This window comes from Artibeus jamaicensis, unplaced genomic scaffold (assembly GCF_021234435.1).
Source record: "Artibeus jamaicensis isolate MK-2021 breed Jamaican fruit bat unplaced genomic scaffold, CSHL_Jam_final contig_196, whole genome shotgun sequence".
Lineage (NCBI taxonomy): Eukaryota > Metazoa > Chordata > Mammalia > Chiroptera > Phyllostomidae > Artibeus > Artibeus jamaicensis.
Window position 1 is genome coordinate 2,531,079 of NW_026521401.1, and position 16,899 is coordinate 2,547,977.

Sequence of the window (16,899 nt, forward strand, 5' to 3'; positions counted from 1 at the left end):
CCCCAGTAGGAGGCCAGTGAGCGGCAACCACATACTGATGTTTCTCTTCCTTTCTCCCTCCCTTCCCCTCTCTAAAAATAAATAATTTTTTTTCAAAAATTAAAATAAAATTGTAAATTACACTAGAGAATTTCTCTTTAGGAAGAAGAGAAGAGCCATTGAACAAAAGAGCCATTATTAATCCTTGAGTATTTAGCAAAGACACAGCTATTAAGTTTTGCTGGAAAGACATTCCATGACTTTTTAACTGCTTCTTCACTATACTTATGGAACATTATCCAAGCCATCTGTTTGAAGAAACAACCAGTTTTTATATTTCGTAAGGGTAAATTATGGAGAAAAATAGAAAATGTGAATGGAAAGTAATATACACCTGAAATCTATTTTTTTGTTTTAAAACTGGGTATTAAAACTTTATTTCTTTAAACAGTGTAATAGGCAAAACAATGTATTTGAGAATTAAGATTTGTCTGTTAATTATTCCAATTTTTTAAATTACCAGAAAAAATGTCAAAGTTCTGCATCTTTAAATTTGAAAATTCCAGTTTGTAAAAAGATACATTTTCAGCTCAGTCAATGAAAGCTGAGAATATCATGTAAAGATTTTTGGGAGGCCTAGACTTTTAGATGTTTTCTGTCTTTTGAATAAATTCTGGTATAGCTTATGTTTGAAAACAAACCAGGAAACTAGACCCTTTTTAAAAATATATATATTTTAATGATTATGCCATTACAGTTGGCCCATTTCCCCACCTCATTCCCCTCCACCCTGCACACTCACTTCCCCCATTTCCCCTCTTTAGTTCATGTCCATGTGTCACAAGTTCTTTAGATTCAATATTTCCCATATTATTCTTGCCCTCCCCCCTGTCTATTTTCTACCTACCATTCATGCTACTTAGTCTCTGTACCTTCTCTCCCCTTCTCCTCCTCCCACTCCCCTGTTGCTAACCCTCCATGCGATCTCCATGTCTATGATTCCGCTCCTGACCTAGCTGTCCTCTTAGATTGCTTTTGTTTTAGGTGTGATTGTTAATAACTGTGAGTTTGCTGTCCTTTCACTGTTCATCTTTTTATCTTTTTCTTAGGTAAGTCCCTTTAACATTTCATATAATAAGGGCTTGGTGATGATGAACTCCTTGAATTTGACCTTATCTGAGAAGCATTTTATCTGCCCTTCCATTCTAAATGAAAGCTTTGCCAGATAGAGCAATCTTGGGTGTAGGTCTTTGGATTTCATGACTTGGAATACTTCTTTCCAGCCCCTTCTTGCCTATAAGGTCTCTTTTGAGAAATCAGCTGACAGTCTGATGGGAAGTCCTTTGCAGGTGACTGTCCCCTTAGCTCTTGCTGCTTCTAGGATTCTCTCCTTCATTTTAATCTTGGCTAATATAATTATGATGTGCCTTGGTGTGTTCCTCTTTGGGTCCACCTTCTTTGGGACTCTCTGAGCTTCCTGGACTTCCTAGAAGTCTATTTCCTTTGCCAGATTGAGGAAGCTCTCCTTCATTATTTGTTCAAAAAAGTTTTCCACTTGTCGATCTTCCTCTTCTCCTTCTGGCACCCCTCTAATTCGAATGTTGGAGCGTTTAAAGATGTCCTGGAGGTTCCTAAGCCTCTCCTCATTTTTTTGAATTCTTGTTTCTTCATTCTTTTCTGTTTGGTCATTTTTTCTTCCTTCTGGTCCACTCCCTTGATTTGAGTCCCAGTTTTCTTTCCATCACTATTGGTTTCCTGTGCATTTCCCTTCATTTCACTTAGTTCAGCCTTCATTTGTTCCTCTAATTTGTGACTAAAATCAACCAGTTCTGTGAGCATCCTGATCACCAGTATTTTGAACTGTGCATCTGAAAGGTTAACTATCTCTTGGTCGCTTAGATCTATGGGCTCTGGGGCTTTGAGCTGTTCTTGAGCCATAATGTTTTGGTCTGTTTGCACCTGTTATGTATGAAGGGTGGAGCCTTAGGTGTTCACCAGGGCAGGGTGATCCAGTCACTGGGTTATGATGCTGTATGTGGGGACCAGGTCAGAGAGAGACAATGTAGTTTGTTCTTCTCTCTCTTGGATTTTGGTCCTCTCTGCTGCTTCCCGCTAGCAAATTGGGCCCTTCTGGTACTGGTTCCCCGGTGTGTGGGCTCCCAGCACCTCGACCCAGAAAGTTATTCCAATTGGTGCTTTTAGGCTTTAATTCCCATCACTGGGGCCCTGGTTTGCACAGTCTGTCTCACTGCTCACTTCTCTGCCTGGTTTATCTGAGTGTGAATGTGTGACCGCAGTCAGCCAGCTGCCTTGCATCCTTACTGGGTCTGCCTGTTGCCACCCCCACCTGGGATCTGCCAACTGCCATCTGCACACCTGGGTCTGTCTGGCCACTTTTCCCTCTAGGACCCCGCTCCGCCAGTCACTGACTCTGCCCTTCTTACCAGTCTGGCTGAATGGTTCATTGTTGTCAGACTTTCATACAGTTCAATTTTCTGTGTTTTGGTTGTGTTAGGAGGCACAATGTTTCCACTTATATCTCCATCTTGGCCAGAAGTCTCGAAACTAGACCCCTTTTTAAAAAGCTCTTTTCACCCTGTAATGTAGTTCAGTGAATTGAGCTCGGGCCTGTGAGCCAAAGGGTCGCATGTTGGATTCCCAGTCAGGGCCCACGCCTGGGTTGCGAGCCAAGTCCCCAGTAGGGGACGCATGAGAGGCAACCACACATTGATGTTTCTCTCCCTCACTTTCTCCTTCCCTACCCCTCTCTATAAAAATAAATAAATAAATAAATATTTTTGAAAAAACTCTTTTCAGAGCCCACTTACAAAGTTTCCTTTATCTACTAATATAAGGGAAACAAGAATAAAGTTTTTTTTTCAGAGGAGAAGAATAAAGTTCATTTCATTCTGTTAGTTTTGGTATTTCTTTGCCCCATACCAAATTCTCTCCCCAAACAAGCAAATTAAAAAGAAAAAGAAAATAAATTTTAAGCATTTTTTCAATCCTCAGAGCTCTGTATAGCACTGTACAAAATTATTATTATTTAGGGTTGATATTTTTTTACTAGCCCTAGGTTCTTAAAGTCATAAAATACTATTCCAGAATTCTGTTTAAACTGCTTAATGATTCCAGCCTACAAATGAATGAGCATAGACTTGGCTCTTTTGTTATAGATAATGTAAATGGGGCAGGAGGGGAAAAGGGAGGACACAGTAAGCTAAGCAGTCATTCACTGCTCAAAAAAGACCTGCATCGTACAGTACAAAGAAAAAGGTGACAAGCAGTTCATCCCAAGGGTGGCATTTGTCAACCTATTAGCATTTAGGTAACCTCTTGTGAATTACTCTGTGATTTGTACTGGCTCTGTGGTATACCTTAGATCAACTGACAAAAAAGAAAAGAAAATATTATCACCTAGGATACTAAAATTCAATACAACAAGATTTGTCTGAGAGTTAAGGACAGCCGTAAAAATTGAACTGTTACTTTAACAGTTTAAACACAAGATTTTCCGTTAATCACAAACAGCTGGGAGAAATAGCTCACTTTTAATTGAGAGTGTGAGAAGGAAAAAGTAAACGCATTAAATTTAGTAGCAAAAGTGCTGTTCTAAAGAAACTAATATGGAAAAGAAAATGTCATGATAGACAAATTGGCTTTTATCCCATTTGCTGCCAGTATGTGTATATACAAGTCATAATCTACAAAGCAGTATTTAAGGGCAAAAATGTTGCTTTGTAGTATACAAAAGCTAACTTGAAATTATTTGCACTCTAAAATTAAATAAATCCTTAGTAATGGGCCTGGATGTGAGTCTGGTGGCATCTGCTCAAGAGTGGCCCTATGCTGGCTCCAGAGGGATATTGCCTGTCTAGGTGGAAAAGTACTGTAGAGCTGGTTGGAAGACAGGCCACAACTGAAAAAAGACAAAGAAAAGCTTCCATCAACTTCATCTTTTCCCAGGGTTGTGGTTCTTGGAAATCTTCAGCCTCCTGAAATACAAAAGTTTAAATGAATAATGCATCTGGGCAGAGTGCATTAGAAATACCTAGCGTTATGAATTACATACATATCATTAGATCTGTTATTCATTGTGCATGAGAATATTCTTAAACATATTTATTCTCCCCCTAATGTAACTTTTAAAAGAAGTTTCCTGATCCTTATTCTCAGAGTCAGTGTCTTTAATTCATAGTCACTGCATCCACTGTGTGATACTTTGATGATTCATAGCTCATTAATACAAACATTTCTTCTCTCTCCCTCCCTCCCTTCCTTTTATTATAAGCAAAATCAAACATAGAGAAAAGTAGAGAAGGCAGAAATTCACCCATCACATAATTTAAAGTATTTTGCCTCACTTACTATATTTTTGAACTGACAAATGACTGACTTATCCCTAAATACTCCAATATGCATTTAAAAAATAGGAACATTCTTCTGTATAACCACAATATCCTTATTATACCTAATAAAATTCATAATTCCACAATATTATTCATATTCAAACATTTTTCAAGACTTTCCAAGTTATCCCCCCAAATCTTTTTATAACTAGTTTATTCAAACTAGTATTCATTCAGTCAGGGATCACGTGTTGCACTTGATTCTGTTAGTTCATTAAATTCTTTAAACATAAAAGAGCCACTATCTTATTTTTCCATGACCCACATGTTAGAGAATTGCCTTGATTTTAAAAATAAATAGCCCTTGGTAAAATCGCTCTGATACTCAATTTATTTTCATGGGTTTACTATAGAATCATTTCTCTCCATATTCTATTTTATAAATGTTTAAGGTCTTTCACTGGAGTTTTAGGCTATTAAAAGGTGACTTTTTTTGCAAATAATAATAGTGGAGCTATTCTAAAAAATAGAAGAAATCCTGATTATATTAAAAAATTAAATCATCCTACCTTTTAAGCCCAATAAACCCCAAAACTGGAAAAACAAAATTACATACTTCTAAAATTGGATTGAACAAAATTACACACTACTAAAATTGCATTTGTGGTCCCAATAACTAAGTGAGAAGAATTGAAATCCATTCCATATAGTACAACAGTTCTGCCAAAATGTCAGGCACATCTATTAAGTCACTCTTTTAATGCCATGACTTATTTACAATAAAACACAACAAACAGATGTTAATTCTTTTGTTTAAATATATTTCTTTACATGTTGAAAGTTAATTTATTATTCTGGATGAAAAATATAGCCCTCAAAGCCTCATATACTATTAGAATTCTCTCAGTTTTAATGGTCTAGCTTCCTAATAATTTGTACAAATCACTCTCAAAGAGGAAGCCATCCATAATTACTAATAGCCTTTTACTTCCCTGATCCAGCTCCTCAGACTTCATATAGGAAACACCTAACGGTCATATAATCTGGGAAGTCTACATTAGAGATGAGCCAGAAGGCTAGGGAAAGAAATTAATCCTTTTGTGAACCTCACCGTTTAAGAATGTTAGTCTGTATCTTCTAGATAAACAGCAACCTTTTTTTCTTGGTTGAGTCTTTCATCCTCTTTTCTGGAACAACAACAAAAAAAAACCCAGAAACTAATGTTAAGTGAACAGTAGAGGAAACAAGGGAGGTAAATCTTACAAAGCTTCAGGTAAGGTATTTCCCCCCATATTTTGGGAAGAATTACATGTACCTGGGCATAGATCCAAGCTTACAGAGAGCTATATCACTAGTGCCATCTAATTAATAATACTCATGCCTTAACATGACCCCAGGTATCTGAACTCAGACATTTTTCAGAATATTTTTAGAAGAGAGTAGTATATTTTGGGGTCTCCAGGGATTTAAAGCAGGTACCTTAGTTTACCATTAGTATCTTACCTACAATCCTACTCCTCATTTAGAAAAGAAGTTTTGAGAAGAGAAAGGTTGGGGAACTGGGAGAGAGTGGTGAGGGGATTAAGTACAGATTGGCAGTTACAAAATAGTCAAGAGGATATAAAGTGTAGAGACAGTAATACAGTCAATAATATTGTTTTGGCTATGTATATTGCCAGTGGAGTACTGGAAATATCAAAGGGAACAGTGTGTAAAGTATGTGATTGTCTAACCACTATGCTGTATACCTGAAACCAAGACAAAATAATATTGAAAGTAAATTGTAGTTTAAAAATTTTAAAAAGAAAGAAAAAGTTTTGTGTTGATCTATAAGTCATCTTTATTGATTAGGTTCAATTTAGACCAGAACCTCAGAGGGAGGTTCATTAGGCTCCTTAAAATCAGTTCTACTTACTTCAATAAAAATTTCTCAAGGACAACAAATAAATGGTGTTGGGAGCACCAAGAAACTGCAACTTGTGCAAAAGAATAAATTTGGATTCCTACTTTACACCATATACAAAAATTAACTCAAAATAAATCAAAGACCTAAATGTAAGACCTAAAACTGTAAAACTCTTAGAAGAAAAAAACATAGGCATAAATCTCCATGACCTTGGGTTAGGCAATGGTGTCTTAGATGTGACACCAATATTAGAAGCAACAAAAGAAAAAATAGATAAATTGGACTTCATCAACATTTTAAACTTTGATAGTGTCTTGATAGTGTCTAGGACACTATCAAGAAAGTGAAAATACAGCCCACAGAATGGGAGAAAATCATTGTAAATCATATATCTACTAAGGCACTTTTAGATATTCCAAAGTAATTTTTAATTATTTAAAATAATTTAAAATAAACCCAATTTTTAAATAGGCAAAACATTTAAATAGATATATCTCCAAAACGATATACAAATGGTCAATAAACACATGGAAGGATGCTCAACATCATTAGTCATTAGGAAAACACAAATCAAAACCTCAGTGAGAAGACACTGTATACCCACTATGGCTATAATCAGAAGGACGGACAATAACAACTGCTGTCAATGATATGGACAAATGGGAACCATCATACATTCTGGTGGTGATGTAACATGATACAGCTGTTTTGTGAAACAGTCTGGCAATACTTCAAAAAGAACCTCTGCACCCCAGTGTTTATAGCAGCACAATTTACAATAGCCAAGAGCTGGAAGCAACCTAGGTGCCCATCAGTAAATGAATGGATCAAAAAATTGTGGTACAGATACACAATGGAATTCTATGCAGCAGAAAGAAATAAGGAGCGTGGATGGAACTGGAAAGTATTATGCTGAGTGAAATAAGCCAGGTGTTGAAAGACAAATACCATATGATCTCACCTTTAACAGGAAGCTAGCAACAAAACAAACAAGCAAGCAAAATAAAAACAAAGACACTGAAATAGAGAGCAGGGGGATAGTGACTGGAGGGGAGGGAGTTTCAGGGGACAAAGGGGAAGGATTTACAGGAACTAGTATAAAGGGCACATGGACAACAACTAAGGGGGGTGGAAATGGGATGGAGGTGGGGAACACTGGGAGGGTGGGCTGGGATGGGAATAAAAGACAGAAAACTGTACTTGAACAATAATTAAATTTAAAGAATTGTTTAAATACTTCAAAAAGGTAAACATAGAGTTACATATATTCTAGCAATTTCACTTTCAGATATATATATATATACCCAGGAGAATTGAAAACATATGCCTACACAAGAACTTACAGATGTATGCTCACAGCAGCACTAGTCAAAATAGCCAAAAAGTGGGGAAAATCTAAATGTCCATCAATTGAATGAATAAAACAAAATGTGAAATATACATGCAGTAGAATATTATGTAGCCATAAAAAGTAATGAGTACTACTACATGCTATAACATAGATGAACATTGAAAACATTATACTAAGTCAAAGAAGCCAGACAAAAAGGCCAAGTATGGCATGATTCCATTTATACAAAATATCCGGAATAGGCCAATCCATAAAGACACAAAGCAGATTAGTAGTTGTCAGGGTCAGGTAGGAAGGGAAAATACCAAGTGACAGCTAAAGGGTATTCACAAGTTTCTTTTGGGGGTGATGAATGTATTCTGGAACTAGTGGTGACTGAAATATTTAAAAAGTGGATTTTATAGTGTGTAAATTTTATCTCTAAAAAATATTTATTGAGCACCTTATTTCCACAGGGCTAACTTTCCTAGGTACTGACTCATAGTGCCCTTGCTGACTGGTCAGTGGTTTTTAGAAATGTATGTGTTACAATAAAAGTAATGAGTATTCTGCCATGACTGGTGTGGCTCAGTGGATTGGGCATTATCCCACAAATCAAAGGGTCATGGGTTCAATTCCTAGTCTCAGAGCATATGCCTGGGTTGCAGGCCAGTTTCCCGGTTAGGGGCAACTGATCAATGTTTCTCTTCTGCGTCAGTATTTCTCTCCCTTTCTTCCCTCCCTCCTTCCCCCTCTCTGTAAAAATAAAGTAAGTAAGCAGTATTCTAAAAAAGGTTTACATAACAGATTTTTAAAATTTTTTAAATATTTTATTTATTTATTTTTAGAGAGAGGGGAAAGGAAGGAGAAAGAGAGGGGAAGAAACATCAATGTGTGGTTGCCTCTCGCATGCCTCCTACTGGGGACCTGGTCTGCAACCCAGGCATGTGCCCTGAGATTTTTTAAAATTTTTATACCATATTATATTAGTTTCAGGTGTACACCCTAGTGATTAGACATTATATAACTTACTATATGATCATTCCAATAAATCTCGTACTCATCTGATTTAACAGATTTTAATAATCTCAAGTCCTCTATAATAGAGAAAGGCTATAATGAAATCTTCTGTAAAATCAGGAATCCTTTTGTAAAATTACTGATTTACACCCTAATTTATCTATACTTGGAATTTGAATTATTTTATATAAGATTTATTCAAAGGAAAGACTATCCGTTCAACAGTTATTTAGCCTCGCTGTAAAATACCAAGTGTTACCATACAAGGGTATTAAAAGATTTTCCCATAAATTGCACAAATGCAAAATGTGAAATGTTTCAGCGAAACCATCATCACAATTAAGATAATGAACATGTCCAACAACAACACACAGGACTCCTTGTGTCCCTTTAAGACCCTTTCTTCCCAGTCCTTTCTAAACTCGTTTCTCACAATTCACAAGCAGTAGCAAGCACTTCCTAAAATTTTATGTAATATGCTATCTGGGCAGTGGGGACTCTGGCTCTTTAAATTAACTGTGACTATTTTGAGATTAATCCATCTTCTTACACATACCAATAGTATGTTCATTTATATTGTTGGGTGTTATTCCATTGTATGGATATACCACAATTGTTTTTTATCCTTTCAGCTATTAGTGGATATTTAGGTTGTTTCCAGTTTTTGGCTATTACAAATAAAGCTGCTGTGAAGATTTGTGTATATGGTAAAAAAAAGATTTTCCCAGCCTTACGATTTTATCTCCACCACTTTATGAGCTCTGTCAGCCCATCGTTTTTTCCGGAAATGCTGAAAGAGGACCACCACAATTACTATTATGACCATCAGTGCACAGGCGGAGCCAATGGCCAGAGCCAGGAAATACATCTCAGAGAAGCGTACTGTAAGGAGAAAAAAGGTCAAGTTAGGGTTCTATAAAAGAGGAAGATTATGAGAAATCTAAAGATATAATAAGGATGTGTTGTTATCATTAAATGGAATCTCTCTTTCTTCTAACACATTTCCTTGTAAATTCTAGTAGCAATAGGGAGGTCATACAGACTACTTTAGTGGTTCTCAGACTATAGTCCTAGGAGTAGCAGCAACAGAAGTTAGAAACACAAATTATCAGACCCTACCCCAGACCTACTGAATGACAGGTGGGGCTGGCAATTTGTTTTAAATCCTCTAGGCGATTCTGATGCAAGCTAAAATTATGAGAACTACTGGACCAGCTGTGTAAAGTTGTTGCTGACTTAATCAATCCAGTGCCCAAACTCTCCCTAATTATCTTTGCCATTCATTCGGTCATTTATTCAAATTTATTAAGGGCCTACCATGTTCCAGGAACTAATGGAAATATCAAGCCAAAAAAAAGACATTACCTTTAAGGAACTCATACCCACTGGGAAGATGGATGAGTAAGTCAGTAATTACAGCCATCCATCAGAAACGATAGGGATACATTCTGAGAAATGCACTGTTAGGCAATTTTGTCACCGTGCTAACATCATAGAGTGCACTTACACAAACCTAGATAGCAGAGCCTACTACATTCCTTGGCTTGTGGAATAGCCTATTGTTTTTAGGCTACAAACCTCTATAGCACTTCACTGTACTGAATCCTGTAGATAATTATAACATAATGGTCAGTATTTGTGTGTGAAAACATACCTAAACATGCAAAAGGTACAATAAATATATGGTATAAAAGATTAAAAATGGGGATGAAGGCGTAAGTGGAAACACCTTGCGTCCTTGCACAACCAAATCTAAAAACAACAAAGTTTTAACAATAATAAACGCAACCAAACCACACAGAAAATCAACAATAGGGAGTCCAAAAACAACGAAATGCTCAGCTAAACCAGTAAGAGGGGCGAAGCCAGCAGCAGAGCAGGTTGGCCAAAATGATCCTCGACCAGGGTGGTTCGCAGGCAGCCAAGGGCACAAATCCCAGGTGCGGGCTAGCTACAGGCAGACACAGGGAAGAGGTGAGGCTGGCTATCTGCACTCAGTCGAGCATTTGGGTGCAGATATACCAGTGAAGAGGCGAGCAGTGAGACCGCATGGCGCAAGGCAGCGGGCTCCCACATTTCTGCTCAGATAAACAGGTGGGGGCGAGTGGTGGGACGGACTGGGTGAGCAGAGAGGACCACCATTGCTCCCTCTCTGACCCTGCCCCCACATACAGCATCACAAACCAGCGACCTGGGTGGCCCCGCCCTGGTAAACAACTAAGGCTCCGCTCCTCATACCTAACAGGCACAAACAGACAAAAACATGGCTCAAGAACAACTCAGAGCCCCAGAGCCAGTAATTCTAAGTGACCAAGAAATAGCCATCCTAACAGATGCACAGTTCAAAACACTGGTGATCAGGATCCTCGCAGAACTGGTTGATTTTAGTCACAAATTAGAGGAACATATGAAGGCTAAACTAATTGAAATGAATGGAAATGCACAGGAAACCAATAGTGATGGAAAGGAAACTGGGACTCAAATCAAGGGAGTGGACCAGAAGGAAGAAAAAAATGACCAAACAGAAAAGGATGAAGAAACAAGAATTCAAAAAAATGAGGAGAGGCTTAGGAACCTTCAGGACATCTTTAAACATTCCAACATCCGAATTATAGGGGTAACAGAAGGGGAAGAGGAACAGTCACAAGTGGAAACCTTATTTGAACAAATAATAAAAGAGAACTTCCCCAATCTGGCAAAGGAAATAGAATTCCAGGAAATCCAGGAAGCTCAGAGAGTCCCAAAGAAGGTGGACCCAAGAAGGAACACACTAAGGCACATCATCATTACATTAGCCAAGATTAAAATGAAGGAGAGACTCCTAGAAGCAGCAAGAGCTAAGGGGACAGTCACCTACAAAGGAGTTCCCATCAGACTGTCAGCTGATTTCTCAAAAGACACCTTACAGGCCAGAAGGGGCTGGAAAGAAGTATTCTAAGTCATGAAAACCAAAGACCTACATCCAAGATTGATTTATCCAGCAAAGTTTTCATTTAGAATGGAAGGACAAATAAAGTGCTTCTCAGATAAGACCAAATTCAAGGAGTTCATCATCACCAAGCCTTTATTATATGAAATGTTAAAGGGACTTACCTAAGAAAAAAAAGAAGATTAAAAAGATGAACAGTGAAAGGACAGCAAACTCACAGTTATCAACAACCACACCTAAAACAAAAGCAAATTAAGAGGACAACTAGATCAGGAATGAACCATAGAAATGAAGATCACGTGGAGGATTAGCAACAGGGGAGTGGGAGAAGGAGAAGGTACAGAAAATAAGTAGCATAGATGGTAGGTAGAAAATAGATAGGGGGGAGGGTAAGAATAGTAGGGGAAATACAGAATCTAAAGAACTTGAGACACGTGTTTATGAACTAAAGGGGGGGAATGGTGGGGGAGGGGTGTGCAGGGTGGAGGGGAACAGAGGGGGGAAATAGAACAAAATGTGCAATGTGTAATGGCATAATCAATTTTTAAAAAAGGATTAAAAATGGTACACCTGTATGAGGCACTTATCATAAATGGATCTCACAGCACTAGAAGTTGTTCTAGGTGAGTCAGTGAGTGAGTGGTAACACTGATGGCCTAAGACATTACTATATACTACAGTAGACTTTATAAACACCAGACACTTAAACTACTCCTAATTTATTTTAAAATATTTTTCTTCAATAAATTAACCTTAGCCTACTGTAACTTTTTAAATTTATAAACATTTTTATAATAAGACAGCTTAAAACACAGACACATTGTACAGCTGTACAAAAGTACTTTCTGTATATTCTTGTTATCTAAGTGTTTTTCTATTTTTTATTATTATTTTTTTTTACTTTCTAAACTTTTTTGTTAAAAACTAAGACACAAACACACACTAGCCTATGCCTACAGAGTCAGGATTGTCAGTATCACCATTTCCACCTCTACGTCACATCCCACTAGGTCTTCGGGGACAATAAGACACACACAGCTGTCATCTACAACCATGCCTTCTCCTGAACATCTCCTGAAGGACCTGTCTGAGGCTCTTCTTGAGGCTCTTCTTGAGGAGGTATCACTCTTTTCAGAAATATGTCCATGGCAGTTTGCTTGGTTTGTTTTTTTCTCATCATAAATTTGCTTGTATACAGATAATGCACCATGAAGATTCCTCTCTATTAATGAAAACCTTTCAGTGTTGTGGTCCATGTTGTTAAGCTTTTTAAGGAGCTTACTGAGGTCTGCAAAAGCTTCTGCTAAGCCTCCACTGTGACTTTTGTTGAGGGTTCTTATTCTTCTGTAGTTTCCTTTTCTCTTCCCTCCTCTTCAACCATGTGTTGCTGTTCCAGTTCCAACAATGCCTCATTAGTCACTTCCTCCAAAATCACATCTAGGAGCTCCAAAAGTCATCCTTATCCATAATCAGGTTAAAATTGTTTACCATCTCAACCACAGCCTTGTTTTTTTTGCAATCTTTGTGCTATGGTGTGATGATGGCTACAACTTCACTGAGTGATAGCAGTTTTTCAGCTCCATTATAATGTTATAAGACCACCATTGTGTATGTGGTCCATTGTTGATTAAAACATCATTATGTGGCACAGGACTGTATAGTGTAGTGGGTAAATGATGCAAGAGGGAACCCAGAGGTAAAGGTCCCTAAACCTACTAGAATCGTGAAGCCTGGGTCCCCTATCTTTTAGCTTGATTTCTGATTTAAACTTCAATAAACCCTCAGAACCAGGAAAGACAATGGAGAACATCAGTTCAGGGGTTTCCAGCCTAGATACCGTGAAGGAGGGGGGAGAGGAGAACACAAGCCCACAAAATCCATGTCATATTTTCTGTTTGTACATTTTGGGGTGGTAAGGAAGGAGGACTATGGATTTCATTAGATCTCAAAGAGCAGTGATCTCATTATGTTTAAGAACCATGTGTTCTTTTGTGATCTGTTCATTTTTCAGATGAAGAAACTGAGGTCCAAAGGTATGACATTACTTCTTTCAACACTCAGATTACATTTCCAAAGTCACAGCTCTCTGTTGATAGGGCCTTGAAGAATAGTACTAAGAACGAATGCAGAAAATCATACCACTTTAAAGGGTAGTAACATTGTGTGTTGGTTAAGAGCACACACCAGAGAAAGCTAATTTTAAATATCAGCTCCACTGTTTACTAGCTGTATCTTTGGGGTGATAATTAACTTCTCTAAGTGTTAGTTTCCTCAGTGTATAAAATAGAGATAATACCTATTTCTAGCATTCTTATGAAAAATAAAATTATTCATTTAAATTATTCCATGATGTGCCTGCACATAACAAATACTCAATACATAGTAGCTGTTATAATTTTCAATACAATCAAGAGTTTGGGAAATTTTTACATTATGTCATTTTATCCTCACCATATTCCTTGCTATATTATTTTCACTTTACTGAAGGGGGAGAAAAAAGATGTATTTTCAGCTGGTAAATGGTAGCATTTACAAACCCAAACTTACAACTCTGAAGTTTTATGGTCTTTGCTCTTTGTTATCTGGCAGAGCTTCCCAGGTTTTCCTTTATAGACTGTGGGCATAACAATGCATTAGTATGGAGCACAATTCTGGAGTCAAAAGTTGCTTGGATTTGAGTCCTGCGTGACTCCTTTTATCAGCTACATGACTTTGGACAAGTGACTTAACCTCTATTAGCCTCAGTTTCCTTGTTAGTAAAATTGGGAGGTACTAAAAGTACAGTAACCTGACACGATATGTAAAGATTAAATAAGATATGCAAAGCCCCTAACACAACTCAATAAACAACAGCTACCATTATTGGTATCTGCCTCGTAGGGTGGTTAGGAGGATTAAATGAGAGAATAATGTCAAGCACTTTGGACAGTACCTTACAGAGGAGGCACTCAATGAGCACCGTGTAAGTAAATGAGTTAATGAACAGACCTGTTGTTACCCTTTTATCAGAAAGTTGCTTCCACTCCCTTTTACGATCTCAGTGCCATTTTTGTAACAGATTCCCCAGGTCCCTTTGCTTTACTTCCTGTTCCTTTCCACAAACAAAGCCTTTCTCTTTTTACCCTCGGATTCTCCACTTTCCCTCCATGGTTTCCAGATTTGAAGGGTTTAGTCCTCGCTGCTCTTCCAGCCATCACAAAAGATTGCTTCTCTTTTCTACAATCTCTCACACTTCCCAAAACCGTTTCCTCTGCATAACCTACCAGTCTGCACGACGCTGAGCCGGATCTCCCCTATTAGCCCATCAACATCAGGTGGGTTCTTCACCTGGCAGGTATATGTCCCATTGTCATCAAACTGCAGCTTCCAGAGGATGATAGAGACATCATAGCGCTCAGGGTTCCCATCCCAGACTACCCGGTCCTTGAACCTTCCACTCATGGGTTTGAAGGGATCCACATGGTAGTAGAATACCTAGAAAGGAGAATTAGCAACAGGTCTTTTTCAGTGCCTGGGCAATGAAGCGAGAGGGTGGAGGCGGAAACACCAGCAAGCCTCATTGCCCTATCTGTAGCTCTCTGGCAAAAACTTACTTTCCTTTTCACTGGCCTCTCAGTCTCAGTTCTGTCAGTCTCTGTCCCAAGAATTGTTCCCAGCTTTACCCTCTGTTGCTTTAAAAAAATAAAGTGCAGGAAGGGCAAGGAGAAATACACTGGCTTGTTTTCTTAACTGAATATCCCCTAGAAAATGACAATAATCTACTTACAAACTGCTCAGATCCCCCATCTTGGGGACGGAAATTCCAAGTCACTGTCAGAGCATCACCTACAGGAGCAAAGCTGGAAAAAGTGCATTTTAACCGAACATCTGTCCCATTAACAGCCTCCAGCACTCCAGAGGTGTAAATTTCCACAGCTGCTATAGGCCAAAGAGCTGCAATAAAGAAAAGGAAAAGAAGGGTTAATCTGGGGTTGTGTAGAAAGAGAATTGCTGACACAACCAAAGTAAATGTTTAAGTAGGGCATAAAACAACATGAATGACCCAGCTCTCATACTTTCTTTTCACCCAGAGTCTGTATGTCTATACACTACCTTGACCCTCCCTTTCTGTGTAACAACTGAAATACCTCACAGTGAACCTTTTTAGTGCTCTCACTTTCTCCACAGTATGATCCGCTAGCCTTATGGTACCCACTTCAAAACTCTAAACATCAGCAAGTAAAAATTGAAAGCAGAAACAAAAATGTAATCATAACATGAATTACACATGTATACAAGTTAAGCATTCTGTATTGTATGTGTAATGGTCTTTTAGCAGGTAAGTTTTCCAGAAAAGTTTCTTGTTATGTGGATTTCGCACTATTCCTTGTCTTCTGCAGAAATTAAGTTACTCAACCCCAGAAAGTTTATGCTTGCCTGAACTCCAGAAACATGCCAAACGGCACTTTTTTCCATGATATTTACATTTAGAATGCACATGGTGGGGCAGTTTTGAAACCACTGTGGATTTCTCTCCTTAACAATTTTGGCCTTCCCAGTGCTGCTGAGAGTCCCAGACAGGACTCACACACAGAAATCCAAATGCCAAGTCCCGCCTGCAGTGAGAGACTGAAAGTTGCCACAAAAGAATGGTTTGTAATCTGAGATTTGAAAGCCCTCTCTGTGCCTGAATAACTGGCAGCTGAAACACACCTAAACCTGTTTGTCCAAAAGCAGTTCCCCCAAAATAAGTCACCGACTTTGGTTTCAGTTAAGTCAAAACTAAAGTGAACTGCAGCTGTGGCTCAGGCTCAAAAACAAAACAAAACAAAACAACGAAAAACCTCTTTCGACTCAATAGAATCGCAACTTTCCAGAATAGGCAATGAGGGAGGAAATGCTGAGGGAAGTCCACCAATAAGCTTACCTGTGAGTTGTATGCCAAGGAGAAGCACAGCACGCGTAAGGCTCTTGCCATACATGAGGGAAACCCAGCCCTGACCGGAGAGACCAGACAAGGCAGACTGAGGGCTCCAACACCCTCTCAAGGCTGTTCCCAAGGAGTGAGCACCCGAGTTTTCCCAGAGAGAGAAGTCAGTCTCTCACCTATGGGAATCTGAGCGCCTGTGTCTGTGACTCATTCCTACTTGGCTGGTGCACTTTGCTGGAATGAAAGGTGGGGCCTCAGCTCCCAACGCCCTCCTTCCCTCCTTTCTTCCCTCCCTCCCTCTACGCTATGAGCATGTCTGCACAAAGTCCCAAACTCTGCAGTCCTCTGTATACTTTTTAGTTAATCTGGCCTCTGCCTCTGGATGGTCTCAGAAACAGCTAGAGGAGGTGGTGCCAGTCTGAAATGTCCCGTGCTGCTTTCGACTTAGCCCAGACACACTTTTTAAAAAAAACAGAC

General features: G+C 38.6%; 1 protein-coding gene across 1 annotated transcript; it reads right to left on the reverse strand.

The window, feature by feature from the left end:
* Window positions 1–591: 591 nt before the first annotated feature.
* MPZL2 (myelin protein zero like 2) lies at window positions 592–16,773 on the reverse strand. Its single transcript, XM_037147239.2, has 6 exons — window positions 16,420–16,773; window positions 15,280–15,446; window positions 14,777–14,987; window positions 9,319–9,466; window positions 5,440–5,515; window positions 592–3,974 (listed from the first exon to the last, which is right to left on the reverse strand). Exons 1-5 carry the CDS (start codon window positions 16,472–16,474, stop codon window positions 5,452–5,454), a joined length of 645 nt encoding a protein of 214 aa, XP_037003134.1. The 5' UTR covers window positions 16,475–16,773; the 3' UTR covers window positions 592–3,974; window positions 5,440–5,451.
* Between the last annotated feature and the right edge of the window lie 126 nt (window positions 16,774–16,899).